This window comes from Vulpes vulpes, chromosome 15, assembly GCF_048418805.1.
Source record: "Vulpes vulpes isolate BD-2025 chromosome 15, VulVul3, whole genome shotgun sequence".
NCBI classification, from domain to species: domain Eukaryota; kingdom Metazoa; phylum Chordata; class Mammalia; order Carnivora; family Canidae; genus Vulpes; species Vulpes vulpes.
Window position 1 is genome coordinate 71,152,998 of NC_132794.1, and position 27,546 is coordinate 71,180,543.

The window sequence follows — 27,546 nt, forward strand, 5'->3', positions numbered from 1 at the left end:
TTCCCAGAAACCCCACCCCCTGGCTACCTGAGTGAAGATGGAGAGACCAGTGACCACCAGATGAACCACAGCATGGACGCAGGTCAGTCCTAACCCTGAGTGCCCGCCCTCCCTTCTCCCCCCCGCCCCTTGCCTCTCCCCCTCTATCCCGCCTTCGTGGAGCAGCCCCTGTGTGCCTGGTGGTGTGCCGGGCGCTGGGAGGGAGAGGAGGGGCCTGAGCTGCTCTCAGTTTTAAGGAAGACAACTGGCAGTTACTGTGCCATCTCCTTATGCCCTGATGGGGGACACCTGTGGCATTGGGCCCCAGGGAGGCCCACCTGCCCCAGGCTGGGGAGGCGGTGTTGGGGGTGGGCAAGTACCTTACCGCATAGGTCTCTCTTGAGTTGAGTCTTGGAGCCGGTGGGTGTTGGCCAAGCCATGAGGGCAGGTGAAGGGTATGCCAGGCAGAGTCATGGTGGGTGGGCGTGAGGGGGCGTGGGCGGGACAGCCCGGTGCATTCCGGGGGTGGCGAGTGCCCAGCGTGGCTGGAAAGTGGGGACGAGGCAGGAAGACCATCATCATTCAAGGCTTCAAGTGTGGCCGGGAGTCACTTCAGGCTTCACGCAGAGTCTGTGCCCCAGTGAGACGTTGCTGGCAGTGGGGTGGTGGGTGGGCTCGAGCACCGACACAGTTCAGGAGAGCCCGAGTCCTCCAGGAAGCAGGGTCCTCGCCGGTGGAAGCCCCCCGAAGCATCTATTTTTTATGCAGGGACCAAACACGATCTGTGTATTCCTGCCACGAGGGCCCCAGCCCAGTTGTCTCCAGCCACATCTCCAGATGTTCCCGCGTCATTTGTCATGGGACCAAATTGGCTCCAAACCAGAGGCTCCTTGAATTGAACCTCAGCTGCCACATGGAACATACACCGTGTTGCGTGTGGCTGGGCGAGGAGGAGGAGGTGGAGGAGGGTGGAGGGGGGAGCCGAGCAGATGTTCCCTCCCGATGGTAGGGGCGTGCCTGGTGCACAGGGAGCCCCTACCTGCAGCAGAGCCCCCCGCCCTGCACACAGCCCCAGATAGGCTGTGCGGATCCGGAAAGAAGCACGAGGGAGACTTGCCCATTCGTCGTAAACACAGTTGCTCCATACCCAGCCGGGTGTCGTGGCACCTGGGGGTCTAGCACATGGCCCGCGAGGGGGTGGCCTGAACCCGCTGGCATGCATCGACGGCCTCCTGCGCTGAGGCCAACAGCCGCTTCGGGCTCGCAGCTCCGAAGGGCTGGTGTGGGAAGAGGCCGGCCCAGCAGCATCTCTTCAGATGCTGCACTGCTCTTCTTGCTCTTTCTCTCCCCTCCTTGCTGTCCCTTCTCTGTGGAATGATGACTGTTGCTTGAGAAAGCAGACCGGAGAGAGTCTGAGTACAGAATGCACAGCCAGCCGCGCCCCCTCCTCGGCTCTCCCCCCCCCCCGCCCCCCACTTCTCCTCCCTCCTTTCTGCCCCGTTCTCGCTGTCCCCTCATCGTTTTCCCTCTCCTCCCATCAGTGGACCTGCAGGGCCCTGTGTGGACATCCGTGATCTGTCAGTCATAGACACGGGGCTTTAGGGACTTTAGGGACCCCCCCCCCAGCCAGTGGGTGGATGGGTGGGGGTCTCCAGCTTCCCCTCTCTTCTTAACTCAAAGTTGTCCATTTGGAAACCAGTCGAGTTGCTGTCCTGGCAGCTGAGATGTGACAGTGTCCTAGTTGGGGTCCAAGGACCACCTTGTCTGGCCCTGTGTGCCCCCCAGACACACACCACATGCCCTTCCAGGCCAGGCCTTCGCGGACCCTCTTGTGATTTGGGCTGCCACAAAACGGGAAACCAGCATGTATTGAGTGCCTGCTGTGTGCAGTCATGGTGCAGTCACTTGTATATGCTTGACCACACTTCACGTCTACAAATCACACAATGGATGGTCGTATCCCTGTCTTATACCTGAGAAGGGGAAAAAAAAAAAAATCAAGGCTCCGAGAGGTTAGACCACTTTGCTAAAATCCGGTAGCTGACACTGCTGTCACCTAGCCAGACTCCAGGGCGGTAGGGGAGCCCTTATGCTCCAGGACTCTTTGATCTCCCCTGGTGGATGGGGTTCTGGGGGAGCAGAGAAACCCATGGCTCATGCCTCGCCCCAGGGAGGTTGGAGCTGAGCTGGGGAGCAGGAACAGACCCGCACAAATAGCCCACGGCACCTGTGTGGGGGGCCCTGAGGAGGGGGTCGTACACCCCACGGGGCTGTGACTGCAGAAGGGCCCCCAGGGCAGGGACAGGATGAGCCCCGCATTTCCGAAGGCCGAGGCCGCGCTTCTCTCTGGGAGTGCGGGCTGGACGGGAGGTGGGGGGCAGGGGGATCGGTAGCCTGGGCTCCAGGCCTCGGACAGCATGTCCTGCGTCTTCGGGCAGCAGAGGTGCAGCCTTCCTGAGGCAGCTCGAGCATCCCGAGACCCAGGGAAGGGGTCAGATTGGGGTTCCAGGCCAGGTGGGCAGCTGCAGCCCTCTCTGTGCTGCTGGTGGCCTCAGAGTGAGGCTGGGGTGAGGTCCGTCCCTGCTGGGGCATTTTCCTGGGGGCTCTGTGCCCTGTGCCATGGGCTCGGGTGGGGCCCTCACCCCATCGGGTCCCAGGGACCCCTCTGAGGTGGTCCGCTCATCCCTTCATCCCACGGGTAAAGCCTGGGACCCAGGGAGGGAGGGTCAAGCAAGGACACGGCGTCGGGGCTCCTGCAGGGCCTAGGAGGCTCAGCTCAGGGTTTTCTTCCTGCTGCGTTGAGCTGCCCCATCTTGAGGCAAGCGTTCAGTAATTTGGCTCTCTGAGCCAAGAATGTTCTCTTCGTTCTCACAACTGTGTCTCATCCCGCAGGTTCTCCAAACCTCTCCCCGAATCCAATGTCCCCAGCACACAATAATTTGGGTAAGTATCTCCTCATCTATGGGACTGTCACCCCCTCTAGCTGCAGTGCTGGCTGGTGGCCCGTGTGGGGAGGGGACCCTGACTGCGAGGCCCCACTCCATCAGCTCAGCTCAGCCTGTCAGGTTTCTGGTTACAGTGATTCTGGGGTCACCCACAGAACAGAGTAACCTAAGAGCAGCGGTGGCAGGAATAAGGCGACCATGTGCCGGGTTTGTATTTCCCCTGGGTGGCAGTCAGACGTGAGTGAATGAAAATCCCCCAAACCTTGTGCTCAGGAGCCGAGAATCTGTGGTCAGCCAAGCATACGTGTGTGGTTTGATGCAAAGCCACGGGCGGCAGTGCGGACTCCAGCCCCCTGACTTTGGTCGACTGGTTTCAAGATACACTTACTTGGATTTTATCTGAGTATTTCGTCTTATAATGATGTACTTTTTATTTGAAACAGCAGGATGCAGGGAAATCAGGGTGGAGAGGGAAAGCACAATTGCCCATCATCTCCCCGCCCGCCCACGCTGTTGTATCACGGTCCTTCTGATGCTTGCACATCAGGCGTGTGTATTTTGTGCCTTGCCAGTGGAGATCACAGGGTCCATCCATTCTTTTCATTCTTGTTATTTTGGAAATGCATTTCCATATTTAGACGCCTCCTCTCTCATCCTGTCTCATGATGTTTTGGAGCAGCTGGCCCACGTCTCCATGGCCATCCCTTTGGCCGTTGGACTTCCAGGTCGGTTGTTGTGAGATTGGCTTCTGTGCTCCAGGAGTGGGGTCTGCAGAAAAATGCTCCGAACAAATGAAACATCCATTCCATTCTTATTGAGGGGCTTTTTTTTTTTTTTAATGTGCTGATCTGGTAGTTTTAGAAAAATGTGAGTTTGATTTCATTTTGGCCTTTACTGCTGGGCTTTGATTTGTGGCTCAGGAAAAGAAAGAGTTAATACCCAAGCTCTGTGAATCAGTGGGGGTGGGGTGTGGAGGGCAGGGTAGGGGGGAGCCTGGTTTTTATTCCCAGTTGCTCCCAGTCCTTGACTGATAGCATCAGATGAAGAAAAGCATTTAGAACATTGGGAGATGCCTGAGACTGCTTTCATACAGGCTGACAAGTGGGCAGTGTGAAAATGTGACTTTGGGCGAATCTGTTCTAACATCTTTGTAAAATAATATCGCTGTGAGTGTTGGGCTTTGCAGAGGGAAGGTCACATTCCTGACGTGAAAGGACCGATTGAGTTATTAAAAACAAACTCTGAAGGCTAGAAGCTGTGTTAACACTTGAGAAATTAAGGCCAAGACTGTGAGCTTGACTCCGAGTTCCCAGCTTTTGAGGTCAGCTGGCTTAGATTTAATTTGGGGGCCCTTTTTACTACCCACCTCCACCCCCGCCCCATGGCCAAGGCAGCCCTGTCGTCGGTTGGTCGACAGACTCTGGAACAAAGCCCTTGCCTTTGAAGCCATGCTGCCTGACTCAGTGGCTCCAAATGAAAGTTGTCCCACGTGGTTGCTTGCTGTGGTTTCCCTTCTAGATTGTGTGGACCAGGGTGACAGGATGGTTTTTGAACATGGACCTGGGGCAGAAGTGTCCCATTGACTCAATCCTCCCTCCCTGCTGCCCTGGTCCTCAGGGCCCTTGTCTGAGGGTTGAGAATTCTTAGGTCACTTCTCCAAAGGAAGGAATAGCCCCCAAGCCTGGAGGTGGACAGTAGGAGCCAGTCTGCTGGGAACACCTGAATGGGAGAACGAGTCAACTGATAGGTCGGGGTTCAGATTCCTCCCTGCCTGCAGGGCCCCAGTACCTCCCACCTTCACCCATTCAAGACTATCAGCTTCATCCCTACCTAGAAAAATCCAGACTCCTGGCATCCTAGCTGGAAGGGGCTGGATGACAGTGATGATGGTGGCAAACATTCCTTGAGAACTTACTGTTTACTGAGTGTTGCACAGGGCACTTTGCGTGTGTTAACCAGTGTCCTTAACCACTTGTAAGATAACAGTATTACAGTGTTTCAGTCTCCTGATTAGGAAGCCAAAGAACAAGACTAGTTACCTAATTCCTGCCAACTCACACAGTTAGGAAAAGGGGAAGCTCTGAATCCCGGCCTCCGGGATCCAGATTACGTGCTTCCATCTGCTCCCATCACTTAAACCAGCTCCCCTATCACCACCTCCTTCTCAGAACAAAGCTCCAGGACGCTTACTAACTTGTAGCTGAGGGCAGTTGTCAGGTTGAGGACCCTGGGTGGGAGCCCTGCTGACCAGCCTGTGTCTTCCTCCCTCATCGGTTCCCCAGGTGTTTCTCCCAGTCAGTGAGTGTGAGTCCAGGCGGGGGGCGGTGGTCGAAGGGGAATGAATGATGCTATGGCCTTGTGGGGATCAATAAGGCAGGACTGAATGTAATTTTATTTATTTACTTATTTCTAATTTATTTATTTATTTATTTATGATAGTCACACACACAGAGAGAGAGAGGCAGAGACACAGGCAGAGGGAGAAGCAGGTTCCATGCACCAGGAGCCCGACGTGGGATTCGATACTGGGTCTCCAGGATCGCGCCCTGGGCCAAAGGCAGGCACTAAACCGCTGCGCCCCCCAGGGATCCCTGAATGTAATTTTAAAACAAGGAGTGGGTGCAGTTGAAGTAGGCAGAGAGGCCAAGGGAAACAGTAGTGGCATTCCAGTGGGGACGTGCCTCCAGGCTTCCAGTGTCCCTGTTTCATTCATTCAGTCAACTTCCCTGTGTTTCCTAGTCGGTACTGACCCTGGGGATCCACGTGACCATTCACGGTCTGACGGGTGGGCGGGAGGTATCTGCGTCCCCCTGCGATGCATTGTGCCAGGGGTGCAGGCGTAAGACAAACCGTATAGGCCGAGGAGGAAAGTGCCAGATGGGGTAGGAAAGACGTCAGAGTTGTGGTGACATGTGTGAGTTGCACCCAGCAGGACAGGTGGGACGCTGTGAGGCTGAGAAGAAGGGAAGGACATCACAGATAGAGGGAAGGGCAGGAAAGGGCAGGGCGAGCTCAGAGGAGAGCTTGGCAGTATAGTTGGTTGGGATGAGGAGCCAGATGGGGCTGCCAAGGCTGTGGGGCACTGAGAAAAGAGCCCTGAAGGCCATACTTTAGTGATTCCCTTCTTGCCTACAAATAAAGTCATTGGCCAGGGGTGGGGGTGGGGGGGTGGTTATCTGATGACAGCTTCATAAAGATGAATCTGGCCACTTTATAGATGTAAAGGTCTAGAGGAAATGGCTGGTGGCCAAACCCCACTACCCTCCCCCATAAAAAAAAAAAAAAAAAAAAAAAAAAAAAAAAAACAAAAAAAACACCTTAGGAAGCTGTTTTGGAGAGATGGTGGCAGGGCTGGGAGGGGCACTGAGAGAGGGCGGTGGGCCTGAATCAGCTGGTGCTTATCATCAGCCAACTTTAACTGGGAAGCTGCAGAGGCGGGACACCCAGGAGCTGGGATGGGCTGGAGTGGGAAGGTGCCTGTGGCCATCAGGACAGAGGCTGGGGCTTGCCACGCACACTTGGGAGCCATTAGCCTGTGGGCAGCCTTTCCCAAAGTGGGCTCAGGGGGACAGGGTGTTGTCATCACCTGAGTTTGGAAAGCCTTGTGCCGTAGCCCCCGGGCACTCACGTGCCAAGGCCTCTGAGCAGTCCTTTGCCCGTGGATCTGCTGGAACGCTTTGCTCTTACAACCTGCCGACCATCTGTGGGACTGCTCCCCGGAAACGCTGACAAAGGTTCGGCTGAATCCTGGGAGTGAATGAATTGCGAGAGGGAAACCCAGCTCAAGAAGGAAAGAAGGCCGGAGAGGGGCTGCCTAGGCGGGAGGGAAAGGCTGAAGGTCAGGGGAAGGCCGGGCCCCCGCAGTGAGAGCGGAGGGAGGCCAGTGGGCAGGGGGGCAGGAGAGGCCCCAAGATGACATCGGGAGTTTGGGCACGTCTGAGCACTTATGGGGCGGGGAGTGGCGGTCAGTCAGTGGTATGCACGGGGCAAATACAAGTCAGGATGACAACAGAGAAGGATGGGACATCCCAGGACATCAGATTATTTCCTGCAAAGAAATGATGCAGGGAGAGAGAGAACAGGACGTCTGGTTCGTTCCTCATTTCCTTCCCACTCCAGGCAAGAGGAGGAGGCTCCTGCCGCAGCGAGGCCCCTTCTGGCGCTGGGACGTGGGGCAGGGCCCCGATGAGTGACTGGGGGCCAGCTCAGCTCCTTGTCACAGGCCGGCTCCAGGGAGACCCGGCAGCTGTGTCCTGCAGCAATGGGATGCGAGCAGGTGACGTGCCTGTTGTTACACATCGTGCTGGTGCTCGATGAGTCACCTGGGCTTTCCTAAGCGACCAGGTCAAGGATTGGACCAAATGGAGGGGAAGGAAGAGGGAAGTGGAAGAAGGAAAAAGAGAGTGAGCGGGACGCTGCCAGTGAGTAAGTTGTCGCTGCTTTAGCGTGGGACACCGGGGGAGGAGCCCTGGCCCAGGAGAAGCGGCCGGAGCGCCCGGGGCTGCAGGGAGTGATGGGCTCCAGCGCGGCCCCTGGAGAAGGTACCTTCCTGTCCTGCCAGGCGCCGGGCGGGGTGGCGGGGCAGCAGGAGGGCCACCAGCTCTTCCTGGAGGACCACGGGTTCTGGGGCCCGGCCTTACCTTGTTCCAGCATCTGCCGCTGCTGCATGAAGCTTTTGCTCTGGCCTCATCAGGCGCTGATCCTCTGTAAGCTTAAGAAATCACGGGGATCCCCGGGGGGGCTCTGTGGTTTAGTGCCTGCCTTTGGCCCGGAGTATGATCCTGGGGTCCCGGGATCGAGTCCCACATCGGGCTCCCTGCATGGAGCCTGCTTCTCCCTCTGTCTGTGTCTCTGCCCATCTCTCTCTCTCTCATGAATAAGTAAATAAGGTATTTACAAGAAAAAAAGAAGTCACAGGTGTCCCAGTGGCAGGGAGGCAGCCGCCAGCCGGAGGCCCTGGCCCCCCGACTTTGCCTCTGGTCTCGGCTGCAGGAAGGTGGTCTGAGGCTGAAAGGGCGCAGGCTTCCCCCTGCACATGTCATCTTACAGGTTGGAATTGGCGCACCGGGTGCGGGGACCCGGCCGTCCTGGGCCAGCAGGTGCCATCCCCGGGGACGCCACTGGCTCAGTCGTGAGGGCCACGACGCACAGAGAGACCAGGGGCCAGTTGACAGCCGCACGAGCTGGGGCTGGGAGGTCAAGTCTGGGCGGATGAGGGGCAGGTGGGCCAGGCACCCAGGGACTGAGCCCCGGGGCTGAGTGAGGACCGTGAGGCTTTGTGGGGACTGGTGTGCAGGACAGGAGGTCACGCTGCCTTCCACAGGTGGGGAGGACCCCGACCAAGGCTGTTCGTTCCTGTTCTGACCTTTAGCCTTTGCGGCTTCGGTGCTTCGCCCGCTCCCTGCTTTCGATTCATAGTAGAAAGTTAATTTCCCCCTCTGTCGCCCCTCCTTTTCCTTTACCGGATTTGGATCTCTCGCACATGTTTTTAATAGGCATCCCTTAATCCAAGTATTGCCTTCTGGGTTTTATTCTGTTTTCTTTTCCTTAAACAAAACAGAAAGTCTATGCCAGCTTGGAATCGGCCTTAAAACTGAAGCCAGCCAGTGCCGTTAGGCTGGCAGGGGGCCAGGCACGAATTCGGTGCCCCATGCCACTCGAGAAGTCTGGCCGGTACCACACTGGTGGGGGCAGGGGGCTGTGCCTGGGGGGAGCTGGAGGTTCCTGCGTCTCCGACACCTCTGCTCTGGGAAGAGAGATTAGCACAGACTCAGCAGTCGGGCCGGGAGCAGGGAGCAGGGCTGTTTGCAGGGGCGGCTTTGGGCACATGCCACCGTCTGCCACTCCAGGTGCGTTGAGTCTTTGGCCCGGAGAAGCGGAACCACCGCGAGGGAGGCAAGTCCCCTTAGCCCTGTAGAGTCGTCCTCCCAGACGGGCCTCCGAGTGGCATGTTTGCAGGTCCTTTTCAAGAAGCAACCTTATGCACAGTCGCTTCTGCGTTTGTTGGAAAACTCTTGAAATGAAGGCTGGCTGGCTTGATGGATGTGGGAGGAGATTGCCACCTGTGACAGATTTAAGATTTGCTATCAGGACAAGCTTCGATTCCCCTGCAGAACTTGTAAGCATTGTCTGTCCACAACCAGATAACAATTCATGTTCCCTTTTTGCCTTGTCTGCTGGGAAGCTCAGAGTCAAGCTGAGTGCTTTCTCAGTAGCTATAACCTCGTGGTTATCCTATTTATAATATTTTCCTTTCCAGGGTCCTGACTTTTTTTTTTCCCCCTTGTACTTAACCGTGGTGTGGATAAGTGAGTGGGGGGCGGGGGAGAACCATGAGGACATATATGCTGTTTAAAAACAGGTTGCCATTCAAGGCAGAACCCAGAGGTGGTGACCATATGTTCTCATCTGCAGCTCCTCTTGCAGAAGAATCTTGAAGAAGCAGCTGAGAGGTGCCTGGAGGGACAGAGGTGAAAGGCAGGGCTAGGTTTTAGGTGTTTGCGGAGAATAGTGAGTACGTGGCAGGGGGCACTGCCCCGGGTGGGTCCTGCTTCTGAACACAGGCCAGCTCATCCAAACAGCTCTCTGTAAAATGGTACCCGTCAGACTTTGCCTTGGCCTGACTGCACTGTTACCCCCCACACACACCACCCCCTAACCAGCATCTCCTTAATTACGTGTCAGGCTCCCGAGTCCAGCGTTTTCCACCACGTTGTCCAGTATCTGCAAGTTGCAGGGATGTTTGGATAAGGGCTCAGATCTGCTTGGGGGGCCTCCTGGGCTAGGACCCCAAGCACGCCTCTGCTTCTGAGATGCCTCAAAGCCCACAGTTCCCCAGAGTGGTTCTGGCACCGTGTTACCCGATGGGTGGCCTGTGGCTTTTCTTTTGATGGGTAGGCTGTGCCAGTGTTCCTGGGAGCCAAGCGCTCGCTCTCCTGTCTGGATGAAGCCCAGGGGGTGCTGGAAGGCTTTATAATTTGGGGTGAGGACTCTGTTCTGTACTTTGCCGGGGAAGCCAGGGCCCGCACAGATCAGCCGCAGCTGCCTCTTCAGGCTGACCCACGCCAGATGCACAGTGACCCAGATGGTTCGTGCTAGATGTCTTCCAGTAAAGCTGCAGTCGCTGCCCAGACCAGGAACGTCCACGCAGCAGGGTCAGCAGAGCCTGCCCCTGGGCAGTGGTGGTCAGCAGTCCTTGCCCAGCGCCTCTTGGCTCTGACCCGTTGCCCGACCCCTTTGAGTACATGGATTACGCTTGGATTTCTTGGGCTTTTTCTTCTTTTTTTCTTTTTTAGGGTTTCCAAAGCAACATAGCTCACATTTTAGTGACCGCATTGTTTAGAATATAGCTTATCTCATTGGAATGTCGAAGCATCGAGCAAAGCCAGAGCCGGATGTGGCCCATGTGGCTCTGCTGAACCTCGGGCACAGGCCACTGGGCACTCCTGCCCCGTCACTCCGCCCTCCTCTGTTAAAAGTAGCCTCAGTCCCCTGCCTTCCCTCCTCTAATGTCGCTCTATCCTGGGAAGAGAGGAAAGGAGTGAGGATGCTTTTCCTCCCTCCCCTGCAGGGGAGGCCGCTTCAGGAGCGGGATGGATTCAGGTTCACGTATGTGCTCAGCTCTGGTTGTCAGCACCACTTACTGGGTGCTTGAGGCGAGCCCAGCACCTCCTCTGATGTCTCCTGGGCCCTCCGCAGACGGCGTCCTACCCCCCCCTTCGGGTCCCCGCCAGTGGCTGCAGGGACAGATGTGGATGCTGACACTCGGAGCTGTTCGGGTCGCTCACGGCCACACAGCTGGTCGGTGCCCAAGCCCAGAGCGCGTCCCAGGCCACCTGGCCTTCGAGCTTGTGCTCCTGACCTGGATAAGCCTCTAAGGCGGTGGTTTTCATCCAGGGGCTATTTTGCCCCTTCACAGACAGCTGGCGATATCTGGAGCCATTTGTCACTGTCACGGCTTGGGAGGGGGAGACAGAGGTATGCTGCTGGCACTTCGTGGGTAGACACCGACCAGGGGTGCGAGCAAGCGGCCCGTGACGCCCAGGATTCCAGGCAGAGACTTCTTTGACCCAAGATGAGGTGAGGAGCCGGGTCTAGGTGTCCCTGGCCTCCCTCCAGCTGACACTTTCTAGGGGTGTGTGCCGAGCGCAGGGATGTTCCCGGTCTGCATTTCGTCACACATGTGGTAGGCGTTCTCTCCGCCCTTAGAGGGATTGTGGGCACAGACCCCACAAGTAGATCTGGGCCCTCAGCCCTGCAGGCCCCTCCTAGAACAACTTCTCTGATTTTTTTTTTTTTTTTTTTTTTGCTTGTGCTTCACGCACCTCCAGACCCTGTAGAGCAGAGTTCCCAGGGGGGCTCTCACTCCAGGAGGTGGCGCGCAGGCAGGAGCAGGGGTCTCCGGCCAGTGCTGAGGCCCAGCCCGGGGAGCCCTCTGTCCCTCACACCAGCTCCCAGACGCACCCTGAGTAAGCGGCCGCTCCAAATATGTTGAAGAGCCAGAGCGATGGTCAGGCTGGAGGAGGGAGAAGGGGCAGGAGCCTCCCTGGCTCTCCAAGGAGGGATTTGAGTAGTCGGCGAATGAGGCGATACCCCAGCCAGGGTGCCTGGGAGACCTGTTAGGACGCTGTGGCCCTGATGCCAGGGAGGAAGGCTGGGAGCCGGGCCCAGGGCTGAGCTCAGACCTGCCGAGGTGTCAGATGAGGCGGGAGGAGGGCCGGGTGCCTGGGCAGGTGTGGGCCAGAGTGACCGGAGGTGACAGGAGAGCTAGGGGGTCCCAGGAAAGGTGACGCGGGGTCACGTGAGGGGAAACCTCTATTTCAGGGGTTCCCAAATCTTATAAAAAAGAGAGCCATTGGGCAGCCCAGGTGGCTCAGCAGTTTAGCACCTGCCTTCAGCCCAGGGCCTGATCCTGGGGTCCTGGGATCGAGTCCCACATCGGGCTCCCTGCATGGAGCCTGCTTCTCCTTCTGCCTGTGTCTCTGCCTCTCTCTGTGTCTTTCATGAATAAATAAAATCTTAAAAAAAAAAAAAAAAAAAAAAGGTGGCTTCAGCACAAACAAGGCCAGCCAGGCAGGGCAGGGCCGGTATGAGCTAACACGAAATCAAAGTGGCCAGCTCGTGGAAGGCCTTTCCAAACGCGAGAGTACTTTATCACGTTGGGTCCTGAAAGTTTAACACCAGGCACGAGGGCGGGGATTGTACCACCCTCCGGGAGGTCCCCAGCCATCTTACAAAGCATCCAGGGGACCTCACTGAGGAGCAGGTGACCGGGGGGGCCTGACCCAGTAGCCTGGCCTGTCTCCCCAGACCTGCAGCCTGTCACCTACTGCGAGCCGGCCTTCTGGTGCTCCATCTCCTACTACGAGCTGAACCAGCGCGTGGGGGAGACCTTCCACGCCTCGCAGCCCTCCATGACGGTGGACGGCTTCACCGACCCCTCCAACTCGGAGCGCTTCTGCCTCGGCCTGCTCTCCAACGTCAACAGGAACGCGGCTGTGGAGCTCACGCGGAGGCACATCGGTAAGGGCGTCTCCCCATCCACCGCCCACCCCGTGGCCCCAGCAGCCTCCTGCCGGGACATGGGGAGAGGGCCCGCTCCCCCAGCCAGCCCCCAAACTCTGTATCGCCCTGTTTAGGGGCCAGACCAGGAGAGTTCACATGGCTTGGTCAGTCCCATTTCCCAAACATGGATTAAGTCTGAAGATGTGAAAGCCACCGAGGAAAACGCTCATTTAAGGGGGCGAGATGGGCAATCTAGGAGAAGGGCAATACATGCAAGTCTTTTGATAAAGTACCCCTACGGTACTGACAGGTGGGGAGGCAGGCGGTGTCCGTCCTACACGGGTGATCTTTTGTTAACTTCGTACGCGATTATTCTAGGCTGCCTGAACAGCACTGGTGCTAACATGCTGCCTCCCAACACCCAGGACAGAGTAGAAGGCCACTTCGTTTAGGGAAGAGGAAGGGGTGTGTGTGTCACTGGGGTTGCTCATAAAAGTATCATGCTAAGGATATTCATAATTTTGTGACCCCCAGTCCCTCAGAAGGCCATGGGGATGGTGACATAGGGTATTCTTGGCCCAGAGCCCCTCAGGGGTGGTGTGAAGGGCTCCAGGGCACACTGAGGAGCTGGGCAGGGCAGCAGGAGGTCTGGTCCTCGGTAAACCGGAGCACCCTGGATCTTGTTCATATTAGATGAGGAAGAGTTCATTTGAAGAGAGGGTTTTTATAGTTTAAAAAAATTTTGGGGGGAATTTTCCAAAGTTTGGAAGCCATGGGTCGGGGCCTGTGGGCTCATTCTCCAGGGAATAACCTGATGCCCCGGGAAGAGCAGAGCCTTGCAGAGGCCGCCACACAGTGAGTGTGACAGCCGGTGACAAGCAGTGCCCTGCCACCGAGCTCGCAGCCTCCCTGTGTGTCTTACTTTTAAAAAGATACTGATCCTGGGTGGCATACATAGGTGTTCACTTACTCTCTTTATGCTCTTCTGTATTTTAAGAATAACATTTCAAAGATTACCCAAACCCGAACACATTTCTGTTCTTCTGGTCTGGGTGTCCCCATCTCTACCTCTGCCTCTGCTCTTGACGGACATGACACGGTGGCCCCTCCACGTCACTCCGCGTCTGCCAGCACCCCGCCTGTCCGTGGCACACCAAGGAGAACGGGGTGGTGGGGCCGTAGTGAGACGAGGAGGCAGGAGAATACCCAGTGGCCCCCTGGTTTCTCTCCCACTTGACGTCGTGCCTGTAAAATCTGGCTCCTTTCTCCAGCCCTCTGGGCCTCTTCCCCAGAAGCGGCAATGGAGGCCTTCCCGTGCAGAAGAAGAGAACATCCCCTGGCTGAGGCGAGGACTCAGAGTGTTTACGTAACTGCTTGCTTGGATTGCAGAGCCAATTTAAAAATAATTTCTGTCCATCTGGAATGGATTTAAGAGATGAAGGAAAAGTGAATGATATAAACCTATGGAATGTTTTAGAAAAATGCACCGCGGGGAGAGAGGTACAGGAGGTGGCATTAAGCCATCCCTGTCGGGAAGGGCTCCTGGGATGCCTCGGGAGGAGTCCCGCAGGTCTGCTGAACGGGTTTCTGTAGTAGCAGCAGTAGTCACCGCTCACGCTCCGCGGGCACGCGCTGTGTGTGGCACAGCCACCCGAGGAGGTACGTCTTATTACCACCCCATCTTCCAGATGAAGAAACTGAGGCTCAGAGGCGGAGGGCCTTGGTAGCGGCCGCCGTCTAGTCCGTGGCGGGGCACGTCCTGGAGACTTGCCCCATGCCCTTTCCGCTCGTCATCTGTTCCCTCCAGCGTTAGGAACCGCACGTCGTCACCCTCCCCACCCGCCCGCCAGTGTCCCCTGCGCGGGTTTAAGCGTGGGCTCTGGGTCCTGTTGGTCTGGTGAGGCTGGCCCCCTTGGCGGGAGGCCCTGGGGCCAGGGCGCCCGGTTCCAGCCTGACCCCCTGTCTCTAGGGCGAGGCGTGCGGCTGTACTACATCGGCGGGGAGGTCTTCGCGGAGTGCCTCAGCGACAGTGCCATCTTTGTCCAGTCTCCCAACTGCAACCAGCGCTACGGCTGGCACCCGGCCACCGTCTGCAAGATCCCCCCAGGTACGAGCGCTTACCCGCCTGCGTGCCACGACACGTGCCTGCGATGCTGGGAGCTGCTTTCCTTTCTCCTCCTCCTGTGTCGCCAGCCTGGAGGTGCTTCACTTGGGGTTTCTCTGGGTCTTCCTGCCTGTGTTCTCCTTGACCCTCCAGGGAGCAGCCTCTGATGGATCTGCCTTCGATCCAGGGGTACCTGCTTGTTGCCTTGCGTGCACAGATGCTCAGGCATTGTGCTTCCTTCCTTCGTGCCACCAACTCACACAGCATGTGGGCTCCGTGCCAGGTGCTTGAGGAAGGCGGAGGGGTTCAGGAAGCCCTGCTGCTGTCCCCGCAGACCTTACAGCCCAGCTGAGTGTACCAGACAAAGACACAAATGGGCCTAATACAAGGGGGTCCTGAGCACCAGGCAAGCAGCACAGACGAGGTGCTCTTGGATCCAGGCAGGAAGAACTCCTTTAGCTGTTGGACGGATCAGGGAAGGCCTTGTGGAGAGGGCTTTGGGCATTGAAGGCTGGTTAGCATTAGGCACAGGGGGGCGGTGGGGTGGGGACCCTGAGGGCATTCCAAGCGGTGGGGGGGGGATGATATGGGCAAAAGCCCAGAGGTAACGGAGGGTAGGGCACGTTTGGGTGGCACTCTGGCTGGGGAAGGCCATGTAAGAGATGGGAAATGTCTAGAAAGCACGATGGGGCCAGGCCACAGAAGGGCACAAGAAAGCTTTGCTTCTGTTCTGGGGGACCTCTTGGGGGTTTTCTGAGCAGAGCTGATGATTCCCACCTGTGCCGCAAGAAAGGGTATTGGGCTGCACCCCAGAGGGTGGCTGGATAGGGCCACGGCTGCGCAGCAACACGGGTGGGGACTGATCCCATCTAGGCCTCCTGACTTAGAAAACCAAGGCTGGGAGCACCGGCCGAGCCCCCTGCTCACAGGCACGCAGCCCCGGCCGCGCTGCTAGCAGAACGTGGGCTGTGCCCGGCTGGTACTGAGGGCCACATGTTTTCTTATCTCGGTGGCAGATGGATAGTAGGGCGATGGGCTTTGGGGCAGGGTCAGCTTAAGCATGCAGAAGGTCCGAAACAACGGGGCCCCGCGGTTTCAGTGCATTGTGGTCGTGTCTGCAGAGCACATCTGTATCTCTGCTCTCGCTTAGTTCTCTCCAGGCATCCTGGCTCCTTAGGTGAGGAGACAGGTTCAGAGAGGTGAAGCCACCTGCCCAGAGGCACACAGCTGGTGAGTGGCTGAGCTGGGATGAGCCTTAGGACTGTGTGACTGCCGAGTCCAGTGCTCCTGTGCTCCTTGGCTCCGCTGCGAGCCAGGGCCCACTTGCTGCCCTTTGTCACCACACTACCCCTTGGAGAGAATGAGAACCGGAAGCTCTGTTGTATTCCTGGCTTGTTGTGGCTGCTCCCTTCCCCAGCCCTTCCCACCCACCTTTTTGGGGAGGGCCGAGTTGGCTGTGGTGGGGTTCATTAGCTCATAGAGGGACCTTCGAGGCCAGCCTCCCATCTGACAAAGGAGACACGGTTTACAAACAGAGAGCGACGGGTCCAGAGTCCCACAGCAAGATTAGGAGTCCAGTGCTGGCCTGTTACTAAACGCCACCTTAGCTCACCTTTTGGGTATTTCTAGTATGTGCTGTTGTCTTTATTTTTTCTGATTGATACATTCCTGGCACTTGGGTGGTAGGACTTCAGGAGATTTATTATAAACTTTATTTGTGCCTGTCTCTGGTTTTACTGCCTGGAGGGTTAGACACACATCTTCACTTTGCTGCGAATGTCACCCTGACCCAGCCATGTGCCCAAAGGCCAAAGTGTGGCCCCAGTCACTTGCTCCTTCCTGGTCTCAGGTGGATTCACCAGGCAAGCCTGGGACCCTCTGCTGAGCCTCCTGTGGGAGCGGCAAGCTGCATGGCGCTTCACCTGGCCTGTTCCTACTGGCACTCCTTCTATCTCATGTCAAGGGCTCCTGTTCCCCGGGTGGCCAGCCATGCCCTACACAGCCATGGGCGTTCTGGCTTGGGTCCATAGAGTCCTGCCTTGGCCCTTTTGCCCAGGGCAAGGCTCAGCTCTCCAAACCATCACTCTTATTCTTGGTAGCCCACTTTACAGTTTTCCTCAGCATTCCCTGGCTCTGGGAGCTAGAGCTTACAAGCTGGTGTTTGATCCGCCCCGTGCGTCAGCAGCACCTCTCCCTTGAGGTGGGGACGGCATCAAGGGCAGGGACCAAGGGGGCATGTCCCTAGCATGGTGCTAAGTGGGGAGTGTGTGGCCAGCGCATGGAATAACCACGTGCCACTTGAACCGTGTGAGTTATGCCATTCTGGATGACCCAGGGGTGGCTTCAGCCAGGAGTGGGGCACTGGACGCGCATGCCTCTGTCCCCATGAGCACGGTTTTTGTTCTCTTGGCAGGGTGCAACCTGAAGATCTTCAACAACCAGGAGTTTGCCGCCCTCCTGGCTCAATCCGTCAACCAGGGCTTCGAGGCGGTCTACCAGTTGACGCGGATGTGTACCATCCGCATGAGCTTCGTCAAAGGCTGGGGAGCAGAATACAGGTCAGATCTGGGTGCCACATGCCACAGGGACCCAACTGCACATGACCCAGACAGCAGAGCAGGGGCTCCTCAGAGTTGAGCTAGGCCACCCACACTGCAGAGAGCAGGGGCCAAGGGTCAGAGGCCATGGCCTGGCAGGCCATGAGGGCCTGAGCCACCTAGATAAGGAAGAGCCGGGCACTGTTTGCCCAGCACTTCAGTTTCTCAAGCACCATAAACAGACATGTTCCAGTTCTTCCTCACCACGTCCCTGGGTGGGGATGCTGGCATCACCCCCGGTGCATGGACGAGGGGACCGAGGCCCAGGGAGGGAAAGTGACTTGCCTGAAGTCACATCATTCGTGAAAAAACTGAGCCCAGAAATTGGGCCTCTTGGCTGCTTCCTCATTGTTCATTTTGGGCAGATGGTTTTAGGATGTCCCTCTCCAGGGACTAAAGTCTTCATCCCATTGTTCTTCCCTCCTCTGGGGCTCCGCCTTTGACTCGGGTGACCCTGGGGGTCTAGGGTATTAAAACGGAGAGGCAGATGGGAGATTTGGGTAGTCATTAAAGAATGAAGGTTATTTGCTGAGAAAGGTTTTTCTCAGAATTTCAATACTGGTTTAAACATGGCACTGGTCGGGTCCACCTGGTCTGCTCTGTTGTCTCAGACCATTCTAGTTTAGGTTTAGGGAATCCAGTCCCTTTTCCTCCCCCAGCTAGACAGGGGTGTGCGAGGGCCAGGGCCATGTGCCCCTCCGGCCCCACGCTCCCCCTGCCCAGCCCCCCGCTCCTGTGGCAGACGCAGAGGTGCCCACACGTCAGCTGGGGCCAGCGCCTTGCAAGTGACTCCCCTCTTCTCTTCATTTTTCCAGATGTTTGGAATCCATTTTGTTTTGTAGTCATTCTGCACCCAGGCCAAACCCATTTCAATATTGGCACTGGGCCACTGTTTATAATGAAATCCAGATGAGCATGACTTATGGAAAGTCAGATTCTCATTAGAGGATTTCGGTCCGTGAAGTCCTCTTCTATTTACCGTATTTTAGCTGCTGTTCCCTGGATCTGCACCACGGGGCCAGGGAACACAGCACCTTGGTCTGTGGGGTCTCCATGACATCCACGGTGAGTGACCCACTGACTAGTCAAAGCGGTCAAGCCTGGAGGTTTAGCTCAGGAGCTTACAGCCCAGTGACCATAGCTGGAGGAGATGGGCCCAGGCCTGAAGGCCCAGCCCGAGAGAGATTTTAGCCCACCTTTTAGCCCTGGCTGAAAGCATTAATGGGATAAGAGTAAAAAGTTACAAAATTAATATTTTTCCTTTGGTGGGGAAGGGAACAGTATTTTTCCTTTAGTGGGGAAGTGGCAAAGACCCAGAGAGAGGTCTTTCTGCTCTTGCTACACCCAGACTTGAGTCCAGAGACTGCTCAGGCACCTCAGGTCAGAGAGGTACCCCACAGGCCCATTTGCTAAACCTCCACTCGGGTGAAGCATAGGCAACCGAGGAGGGCGGTGGCCTCAGGCTAGCAGCTCTCGACCTGGCCCAGCACCATGGCCCTGCAGTTCTGAGTGCTGGGAAGAGGCCCCTCGGTGGCGAAGCCTTTCCCTAGGGGCACTGTGTCACCACGCGGGACGCATACTGCCAGCACATCAGGTCCTGTGCGGCCCACCACGTCACTGCCACCTGGCAGCCCTGCAGAGTGGCCTAATGGGCGGGTGCGGCCCCTTCCCAGAACAGTCTTGCCCTCCTTCTGCCTCTTGGGCCAAAGAGAGTAAGGTTTCATCCCTCCTGTGAGATGGCCCAAAGTGGGGAGGGCCCCGGGCCCAGGCCTCTCACCTCCAGCTGGCACCAGCGCCTCCGGCCTCAGCAGATAGCCTTTGGGAGTTCGCCTGCGGCGCTGCGTCATCAACCAGCCTGAATTTAGACAAAGTGCTTTGGGGAAAAGAAACGTGTGGTGTGCCTTGGTTTTTTCCAGTAATTGTTCCATGGCTCGCTCTGCTCGTAAGATTTTCCAAAATAAGGCCATAGATGGGAATTATATCAGCACATGGGGAACTGATGGCATGTGGGCTCTGTCGGCACTGTGCAAAAAACACCCCTCAATCAGACAGACATACGTCATCATGGCCTGCTGGGACTGGATCCGGGGCTGGAGATGGGCTGCCCATTCAAGACAGATGGGACCCTAGGGAGACCTTTGCTCAGGCCGGAAGTTCTTCACTGGGAGGCCTGTCACAGAAATGGGACGGTGGGGGGGGGGGGGGGCGCAAGTGGGACACCCTAGAATTTGCCTTACACATTTAACCCTTGAAGGGCTACCTCCTTCCCCAGCAAGAGAACCTTATTTACTCAAGGTTCTTCCTGGAGGAGTTTGGTCCAGTGGTCTTAGCCCATTATTGAGACCTCTAGAGCAGGGGCTAGCGAGGTGCCAAGGACCTACCTCTGACTCTGGGAAGAAGACCCTCACCGAAGCAGGAAAAAGTGTTCTGACTTGTATGTGTGTCCTTCTGGACATTTCTGAAGTCTTCCACCCCACCCCTGTCCTTCTGTCTTGCAGGAGACAGACAGTGACCAGCACCCCCTGCTGGATCGAGCTGCACCTGAATGGGCCCTTGCAGTGGCTTGACAAGGTCCTCACCCAGATGGGCTCCCCAAGCATCCGCTGTTCCAGTGTGTCTTAGAGACGCTGGGTGTGAAGGGGGAGGGTGGGGGGAGGGTGGGCTTGGGGGGGAAAGGCCGTGCAGGAGGTGGAGGAAATTGGAACTCAACTCACTATTGTCAATGAAGAAGAAATTTTTCTTCCTCCATCAAAGCGGCGCCGACCTGTTTTCCAAAACACAAAAGCAAACCCAGAGATGGATTTTATGAACAGCTGTGTCTGCTGAACACATCTGCCCTTTGGCCCCAATTTGAAGGGCAAGAAATGGCTTCTGCTCTGGTGGCTTGAGCAAACAGGTAGTAGTTCACCACCTGCCCCCCCTCCCAGCCCCCTTCTGTTTTAATGACAGCAATCTAGGATGTCACTGTCCAGCAGGACATGGCCCTTGGCTCCAGACTGGAGTGTCAAGCTCACCTTGGGTGTTCTAGGTAGGGTGGAGCCTGCAAGGACATGAGCAAACCTCAGGCCCAGCCCTCTGCCACTTTTAACGAACGCTTCAACTGAGCATTCCTGAGCCCCAGCCTTCCAGCAGACCTTGCACCCCAGGAGCGGGGCTGACTGGGGCTGGGGAGGCAGGCTCATCTGTCTCCTCTCCTCGCAGAGCAGACTGATAAGTGTGAGCCAGTGCATTCAGAACATGCGCACGGGGACAGTGGGGAAAGCTGGTGAGACACCTCCTCTCTTACATTTGTCCTTTCTCAACTTCAAACGGTTGGGAGATCTGCTGAGGCTCGGCGCTTATGCAATGTATAGTTTATCTTCTTGTGTTAATCTCAGAGATTGGAATTACGTGAAGTAGTCACATGAAGCAGGAGGCAGCTGTCGCATCACAGCATCTGAGCTAAGGCAGCATGACATGGCGTGGGTCTCCAGTCATCTGTAAGAGCTCACTTGCTATTCTTACGCATCCAGCTATCTTGGTTTACCTAGTCAGTTGCATTAATTAAATGAGCTTGATCAGTATGCTCGTTTAAACGTTTATTTTATATTAAAAAAAAAAAAATCCTGGGTTTGGCACGCTGATTGGGAAGCCCGTGGGGGGGGGGCCCAGCAACCTCTCTCTCAAGGTGAAGCTTTTCCAAGTTTTGTTGAAAAGACACCTGCCAGCACCTCTGGGAACTGAAATCAACAGAAGCAAATTCACCAGGAGGGAAAAATCGCAGGCCAACGTAGGCCAATGAAAAGGGCTACTAAATTTTTTTTACACTTTTGAAAATTGCAGGCTTGGTGCACAGAGGTCTGCTGTCTTTCCCCTGGGACGTAAGATTATCTAGCTCATGGCAGAGGATCATCAGTGACAACTCTAGCAGCTATATTGTGTATAAGAAGTACTGCTCCCAGTGGCAATTAGCGAGGAAACTATTATAAATTATTTCAACTGGAAAAAAAAAAAAAAGCCCTCCTTTTCTACTGGCCTTTTGCAGGATCCAGCAGACAGAGTTGCCCCTTGCAATTGGTACTTTATCCCTTGTTGCTGTTTTTTGTATGAAATGACTTTATCCCATCTTTTTGCATGGATTTCTACCAGGAAAAGTAAAGGGATTTCCTATGGAAGTCCTGTCTTCTTCCAGGTGAAGGGGAGAAAGTATGTACTTTGGGCAGGTCTGTATCTCAAATGTGATGTTTCTGATGCCTTATGGAGATGTTGGGGCTTTCTGATGCCTCCCCGACAGGATCCTAATGCCTCTGCAGCTCTAGCTATATGGTTTCCAGGTAGGAGAGCTGCTCTCCATGCTCCCTGAGGACACAGGAAGAGATGGGAGGAGCACCTTGCCAGACCTATATGCTTATCTTTTCACGGGGCTGTTGACACAGAACCGAGACACCACGCAACTCCTCTCTACCTGAGAGGATCAAATACCGCGGGTCCGAAGTTTGCCTGCTGTGAAATGATCTGTGGACTGCTGCTTCCAGGAAGCTACCTGAACCTCTTGGATGTGCGTTCCCGCTCCTGGTCAGGTCTGAGACTCGTGGTGTATTCCAGCGTGACCTCTGCTCATGCAATCGTTATGCCCTCCCTAAAAGCCAGGGCAGCAGTGTCTGCGGGCCTGCATTCTCCACCAGCTTCCTGATCCTGAGGCCTTCCTGTCCTCCAGTTACTTGGGAACCAGCTTCAGGTACAGCACAGTTTGGGCGATCCAGTGGCTGTGCTCGGACAGTGTCTCAGGACCCCCGATGCTCAGAGCTGAAGGCTACTTTTAGGAGGCATGACGTTTTAGTTTTGTGTTTCTCCAGAAGCCGCCTTGGCCCCTCTCCTTTCCAGACTAGACCCCTGGAGGAGGGGGTGAAAGTGTAGGTAAGCCCACCTCTGGAAGAAGTTCAGTCGTACCTAGAGGTGAGGACAGGCTGACCTTCCCATCCTCAAGGCTGCAGTGGTGTGTTGAGGCTTGTGTAACATCAGTGTCCTTCATTCAAGTCACAAAGCTTGTTTTCTTAGTTTGAAAATCCTGTTGAATGAATGGCATTTCCACGTTAAAAAAGAGCTTCCTAAAGAACAGTTGATGGGGTCGAGAGAAAATAGGGCCATCTAAGGGGGGGGGGATGTTGGAGAGCAGTTTGAAGTAGTTGTCAGGGCTCCCTGCCTCCCCCAGGAGCCGGCTTCTGTTCTCTTCCCTTTCCTCCCCCACCCTCCCCTTCCTAACTTTAGTAACTTAGGGCCTTCCAGCACAAGCAAAGTAGGTAGCTGCCCCAGCGGGTTCGGGTTACAGGCCTGTGCTGGAACATCATCTCAGTTGGCCACCTTCCTGGCGGGCTGTGGACGAGCTGACATTTTGAGACAAGCCTAGAGTCAGGAGCAGGGACTTTGACTCTTCTCTGAGGAAGCACACACATGAGGGCAAGGCTGCTGGCAGACTTTCCCGTCGTCCTCATGGTGTCTGTGTTTTTTTTTTATTGACCGTGGTGATTAATTTTTTAAAAAATCATTAATGTATTGGAATGAGCTATAGCACGTATCTTGTGCTTAGTTTCTTTTCTCCATCTTCCCTTGGCTTCCTAGAGTTTGGACATATTCCAGGGCTAAATGCTTTTACTCAACTGTAGGAAAAGGCTTTAAGTGGTGTGTGCATGTCGCACATGCATGTACGTAGTCTGGGGAGGAGGCAGGTAGGGTTTCGCTCCGGGTCCCAAGCTGCCCTTCCTGAGGCTCCGTGACTGTCTCTGCAGGGCCAGAGCTCACCTGAGGCCCCTCTCTGTCGTCCTGAAGAAGGATGAGGAAGGAAGAGCAATCTGGGGACTGTTCACAGGCCGGTTTCCAAGGGGGTTACCGGTAGCAAGAGCGGGTGTGATTGTAGTTCTATACCCCAAGAGCTCCGTGTGTTGTCCCCACTTTACTGGAAGAAAACCTCAACACAGCTGCGCTGTACCGTTTTTCTTTTTGTGGCATGAATGTTCCCTTCCAGATCATCCTTTTGAGGAGGATCAACTGCTTCTCAAGAGGGTGGGGAAGCAAAACATGTACACAAGAGGGTATGGTTCCAACCAGAAGAGGAGGAGTCTGATGGAAGGGTGGCAGTCCGTGGGGAGGTGACGCCGCGCAGGCAACTGTCCAGAAACACAGCTCCCCCATCAACTCGCCTACCGTGTAAACTGGATTGAGAAACTTGCTCAGTGATTCTGTAATTGATTCTTTTTTAATGCTGAAGTAATGTACACTCTAGCACTCTGGTGTTTTTATATTTATGTAATAATTTCTTAAAACTGTTCAAGACAGAGAACTATTTAATTTTTTGGAGAAAGTTGGAAAGCAAAGGTCTCTCCTCCCCAGGGCCGTGGCTGGGAAGAGTCTGGGGCACAGCCAGGTCTGAAGGCTGGTGGAGGGCGCAGTGGCCCAGCAGCCAAAGCCACCACCCTGGGCTGACTAAACACATGGCAGCCTGAGTCGCCTGTACGCCCTTTCCCAGGGGGGGTGGGGGTGGGGGGCTCCGAACCCAGCCCCTCTCCCTCCTGAGCGGTGAGAACTTCACCCAGAGGGCTGGAGCCAGAGCCACCTGCCCTTCTTCACTCACCTCCCTGCTGCTGTGGCAACTCGGCTGTTCCAGACTCTGGTGGTGGTGACATGGGCAGGGGGGGGGTGGAATGTGGAGGATGGTGATTACCTTCACTTCTCAGCCAGCCTGACCTTTAATACCTTTGTAAAAAGCATGTACGTATTTATAGTGTTTTAGATTTTTCTAACTTTTGTATCTTAAGAGCAGAGCACCTGTTTAAACATTGTACCTGTTAAAGATCTGTGTCCTCGCTCTCTTTTCCCTGAAAGTGCCCATCTAATAAACTTTTCATTGAAAAGCTCCTGTGCCAGGAGCTCAGTCTCTTCTTGCTGGGGGAGGGAGGGGAGCCCTGAAGGGTACCAGGGGCTTCAGAAATGCCCCCAGCCCCCCTTCTGCCCCACCCAGCCTCTCTCACTTTCCCAGGGTACTACGAGGGCCAGCCTGTCCTCCCGTGCCTGCAGGAGCCTGGGGCTCAGCCCAGGAGAGGTCCGAAGTTTCACCCTGGGTACATCTCCCTTGCTTCCCACATCTGCCCCACACCCACCCCCTTGTTGCCACCCCTGCGTTGGCACCAGTTGCTTGCCGAAGACCTTCAAGCAGGGGAAGTGAGTGGCACCAGATTCATCCTCCCATAGGCACTGAGGTAGTTTCAAGCCACATCAATAAGTAGGTTTTCACATTTTGCAGCTCTGAGGTGTTTGTCCGTGTCCATGAAACTCCCCAAGGAGAAACACTACTTGGTTGAATCTTCACTGACCCCAGATAATGTGGATTAAGAAATAAGATTATAATCCTTTAGCCAGGCTCCTTCTATGCGTTTTCCTGCTAAGGAACGCCATAAACACCTCCCTTACCAGGAGGGAAGCCTATCTCCTCGGGCCGGCCCGTCTGGACCTAGAGATTTGGCCCTACAGCCTGTATCAAATTAGCATCAAATACCTTCGGAATTACTAGTTCTACCCTTCTGTCCCTGTCTTCCCCAAGGTTTTAGCCTGCATTTCTCAGCAAATGACTCAAATTATGCCTCTAACCCAACCGGTTCCTTCAGATCCACGATTTTAAATTCCAGCTGCCTAGTAAACGAGATCCAAACCACAACAGCCCCAACCCGAATCGTCTTTCTCAAGCTGGCACCCTGCAGACTCCCAATTTTTATCAGTGGCCTGTTCCTCTCCCCCATCGTCCAAGTCCCGAGTGGTTCGATACCTTTCTCTCCCGTGCTCTCTATCCCCTCCCTTTCAGAAAGGTCCCACTCCCCAAATGTCCTGGCTCTCCCATGCCATCTTCTCTTTTTCTTGGGCTTGCGCCTACTTCTTCCGGGTCGGTGTTCCTAGACCACTGCATGCACTTGACATTCCTTCCTGAGTGACCTCATCTCCCCGCATGATTTCAAGCCACATTGATGCTAATGACTCCCAAGTCAGTATTTATAGCCCAGACATCAATCCTAAGTTTCAGACTTGTATCCAACAGCCTACTGGCTACTGGTGCGTGGAGGTGCCACAGTACCTCAAAACTCAACAACTATAAAAAGGGAATTCATCATTGCCCTCATTAAACCACCTCCCTCTCCTCTGGCCTGACAGCCCTGCACTCCTTCACTCCCACATCCACCCAGTCCTGCTTGTCCTCTCTCCCGGCCCTACACTTCGGGTCCTTCGCACTCAGACACCTGCACCAGCTCCCCAACAGCTCCCAGCCTCTGCCTGCTTTCCAGGAAATGCATCATCCACACTGCCCTGTGACCCTCATGACCTTAGATGCCCCCCACCTGGGCCCCAGCACACGCTCTCAAGCCTTTTCACGGACCACTGGGCTCTCCTCACTTGGCCCCTATCTGGCCGTCACAGCTCACTGTTTCAGTCTGCAGCCCAGCAATGAACGGGCGGTGTAGTTCCTTACATACTCCTCTCCATGATGACAAGCCCTCCTCCCCAGTCTGTGCTCACTGCCCCTGGACCTGCCTGACACCCCAGCAGGTCACCTGAGAACTTTCATGAATGCTGAGACTCAGGTCAGACAACTCTAGGAAGCCTTTCACAGATGTATCGCCAGTCCACCCAACTATGTGGTAATTGTGTGTTTTCCCCTCGAGGCTCGGAGTTCCTGGAGAGCAACACTTAAACATCTTATTCTCGTACTCCTGCCTTCTTCGGGCCACCATTTTTTGCTGAATAATTGAATCAGTGTCTCTAGCAGGTTCTACCTCAGAAATATCTTTTATGTCTGCTTCCACTGTGCCCCCCCCCCACATGTGATTGAAGGAATGCCCCCAAAATACAGTTCTGATTACTGTTTATCACAGCTGTCCTAACGTTCTGTCCCCTTCTAGTCCAAGGATGGCACGCAGCAGAATTACCACCACTCTGTTTATCCACAGCAGAAAGCAGGAGTCCCGGTACTCGGTCTGTTCTCAAGCCTCAGAATCCTCAACACAGCTCTCAGGCAGATCGCGCTAATCAATTAGTTTTGGCTACTACTGCTGCCAGATTTCCCAGGAATGTAATTCTGGTTGGATGCCCTTTCCACTCTAAACCCCTTGGGCTCCTTGATTCCCTCTTGAGTAGGCAGGGGCTCTGCGAAGTAGTATTTCAAGGTTTTCTCCAAATTCACTCCATCCTTATTTGCCACCGTTTCTCTAACTGGCCTATGTGGGTTTTCCCAACATAACCCCTTGCTTTCTCTCCATACCTCTGTCCATGCTGCAACTTCCACTAAGAATTTCCTGCCTCTATTCACCCATCTGCCCCAATTCATACCCTAGCCCCTGGCCCAATTTAGGCCTCAACTTCTTCAAAGTCAGTGGGTCTCCAAGCTTGGGCCCTGGCCAGTAGCTTCAGTAACCACCCTGGCTGGTAGGAACATACTTACCTAGGCTCTGCTTGGGCCCTACTGGACCAGAAACTCCGGGGTGGGGCCCTGCTGGGCTCAAGCTTGAGAAGACCGCTCCAAGATGTACTCTCTGCTCTCCCCAGCCCACTCTGCTTGCTCCTTCCTGCAGCAACTGAGGGTTCACAGCACCTCACCTGCGGCCTCGCATCCTACCTCTGTGGCTTGTTTTGCTCCCCCCCCCGTCACCTGGCTAGGACAAGGAACTTCCAGAGAAAAGCTGCATCCTTACCTACATGTGCTCTGCTACACATGGAACAGCCTGGTACCAAGAAGGTTCACAATTAGTGCTGGACCCTGAATCCAGTTCTGGCTCTCACCTGGGTAAAGGAATACGTGACAGCTGCTCTCCCTCAACTCCAGCCTTGAAGCCTTCTAACTTCAACACTGATGACATCCTGAGAGCTTTCCACAGTGGCAGGATAAGTGCAGACCACATCCCTGGGCTTCAGAGGAAGAGGATGGTCTCCTACACTGTGCCCTTTCCTACCCCAGGCCTCCCTCAGGCCACATTTTTGTAGCATTAAAGCCACCTGGCTGATGAGAGAAGGGGGAGGCAATGACTGATCACCTCCTTCACGGGAGAGAACCAGGGAGGCCAGTCAGGAACAGCCTTGTGTGACCTGCCTTTGCCTCCCGGATCCGTGATTGGGGGGAGAGAGGGTCTGGACCTCTCGACAGATACAGATAGAACAACATTTTAGAGGAAAAATTTTTCTTCCCAAACCTGTGCTCCAAAGATGCGGTAATAATCATTAGGTCCAGGTTGTGACTCAATTCTGTTCCAACAGGAAACAAGGTAGAGTGACAAACCATTAGCAGCTGGAATGGGGCTTAGTGGTGGTCTAACCAAAGGCCCACGAGGTTGCTGTTACCACTCTTAATTCTTCACTCTGCACCTCAGAAAACACCGCAGAATCATGCAAGATGCTTCCTAGC

At 55.3% G+C, this 27,546-nt stretch overlaps 1 protein-coding gene across 2 annotated transcripts in view; it reads left to right on the forward strand.

The window, feature by feature from the left end:
• Positions 1-24,016, forward strand: part of SMAD3 (SMAD family member 3) — a 118,231-nt gene extending 94,215 nt beyond the window's left edge. For both annotated transcript variants that reach the window (XM_026012119.2, XM_072738914.1), the window contains exons 4-9: positions 8-82; positions 2,872-2,922; positions 12,234-12,446; positions 14,398-14,535; positions 16,946-17,090; positions 19,628-24,016. In XM_026012119.2, coding sequence (XP_025867904.1) covers positions 8-82; positions 2,872-2,922; positions 12,234-12,446; positions 14,398-14,535; positions 16,946-17,090; positions 19,628-19,751 — 746 coding nt within the window. In that variant the 3' untranslated portion in view covers positions 19,752-24,016. The remainder of the gene's footprint in view (positions 1-7; positions 83-2,871; positions 2,923-12,233; positions 12,447-14,397; positions 14,536-16,945; positions 17,091-19,627) is intronic.
• The last annotated feature ends 3,530 nt before the right edge of the window (positions 24,017-27,546 follow it).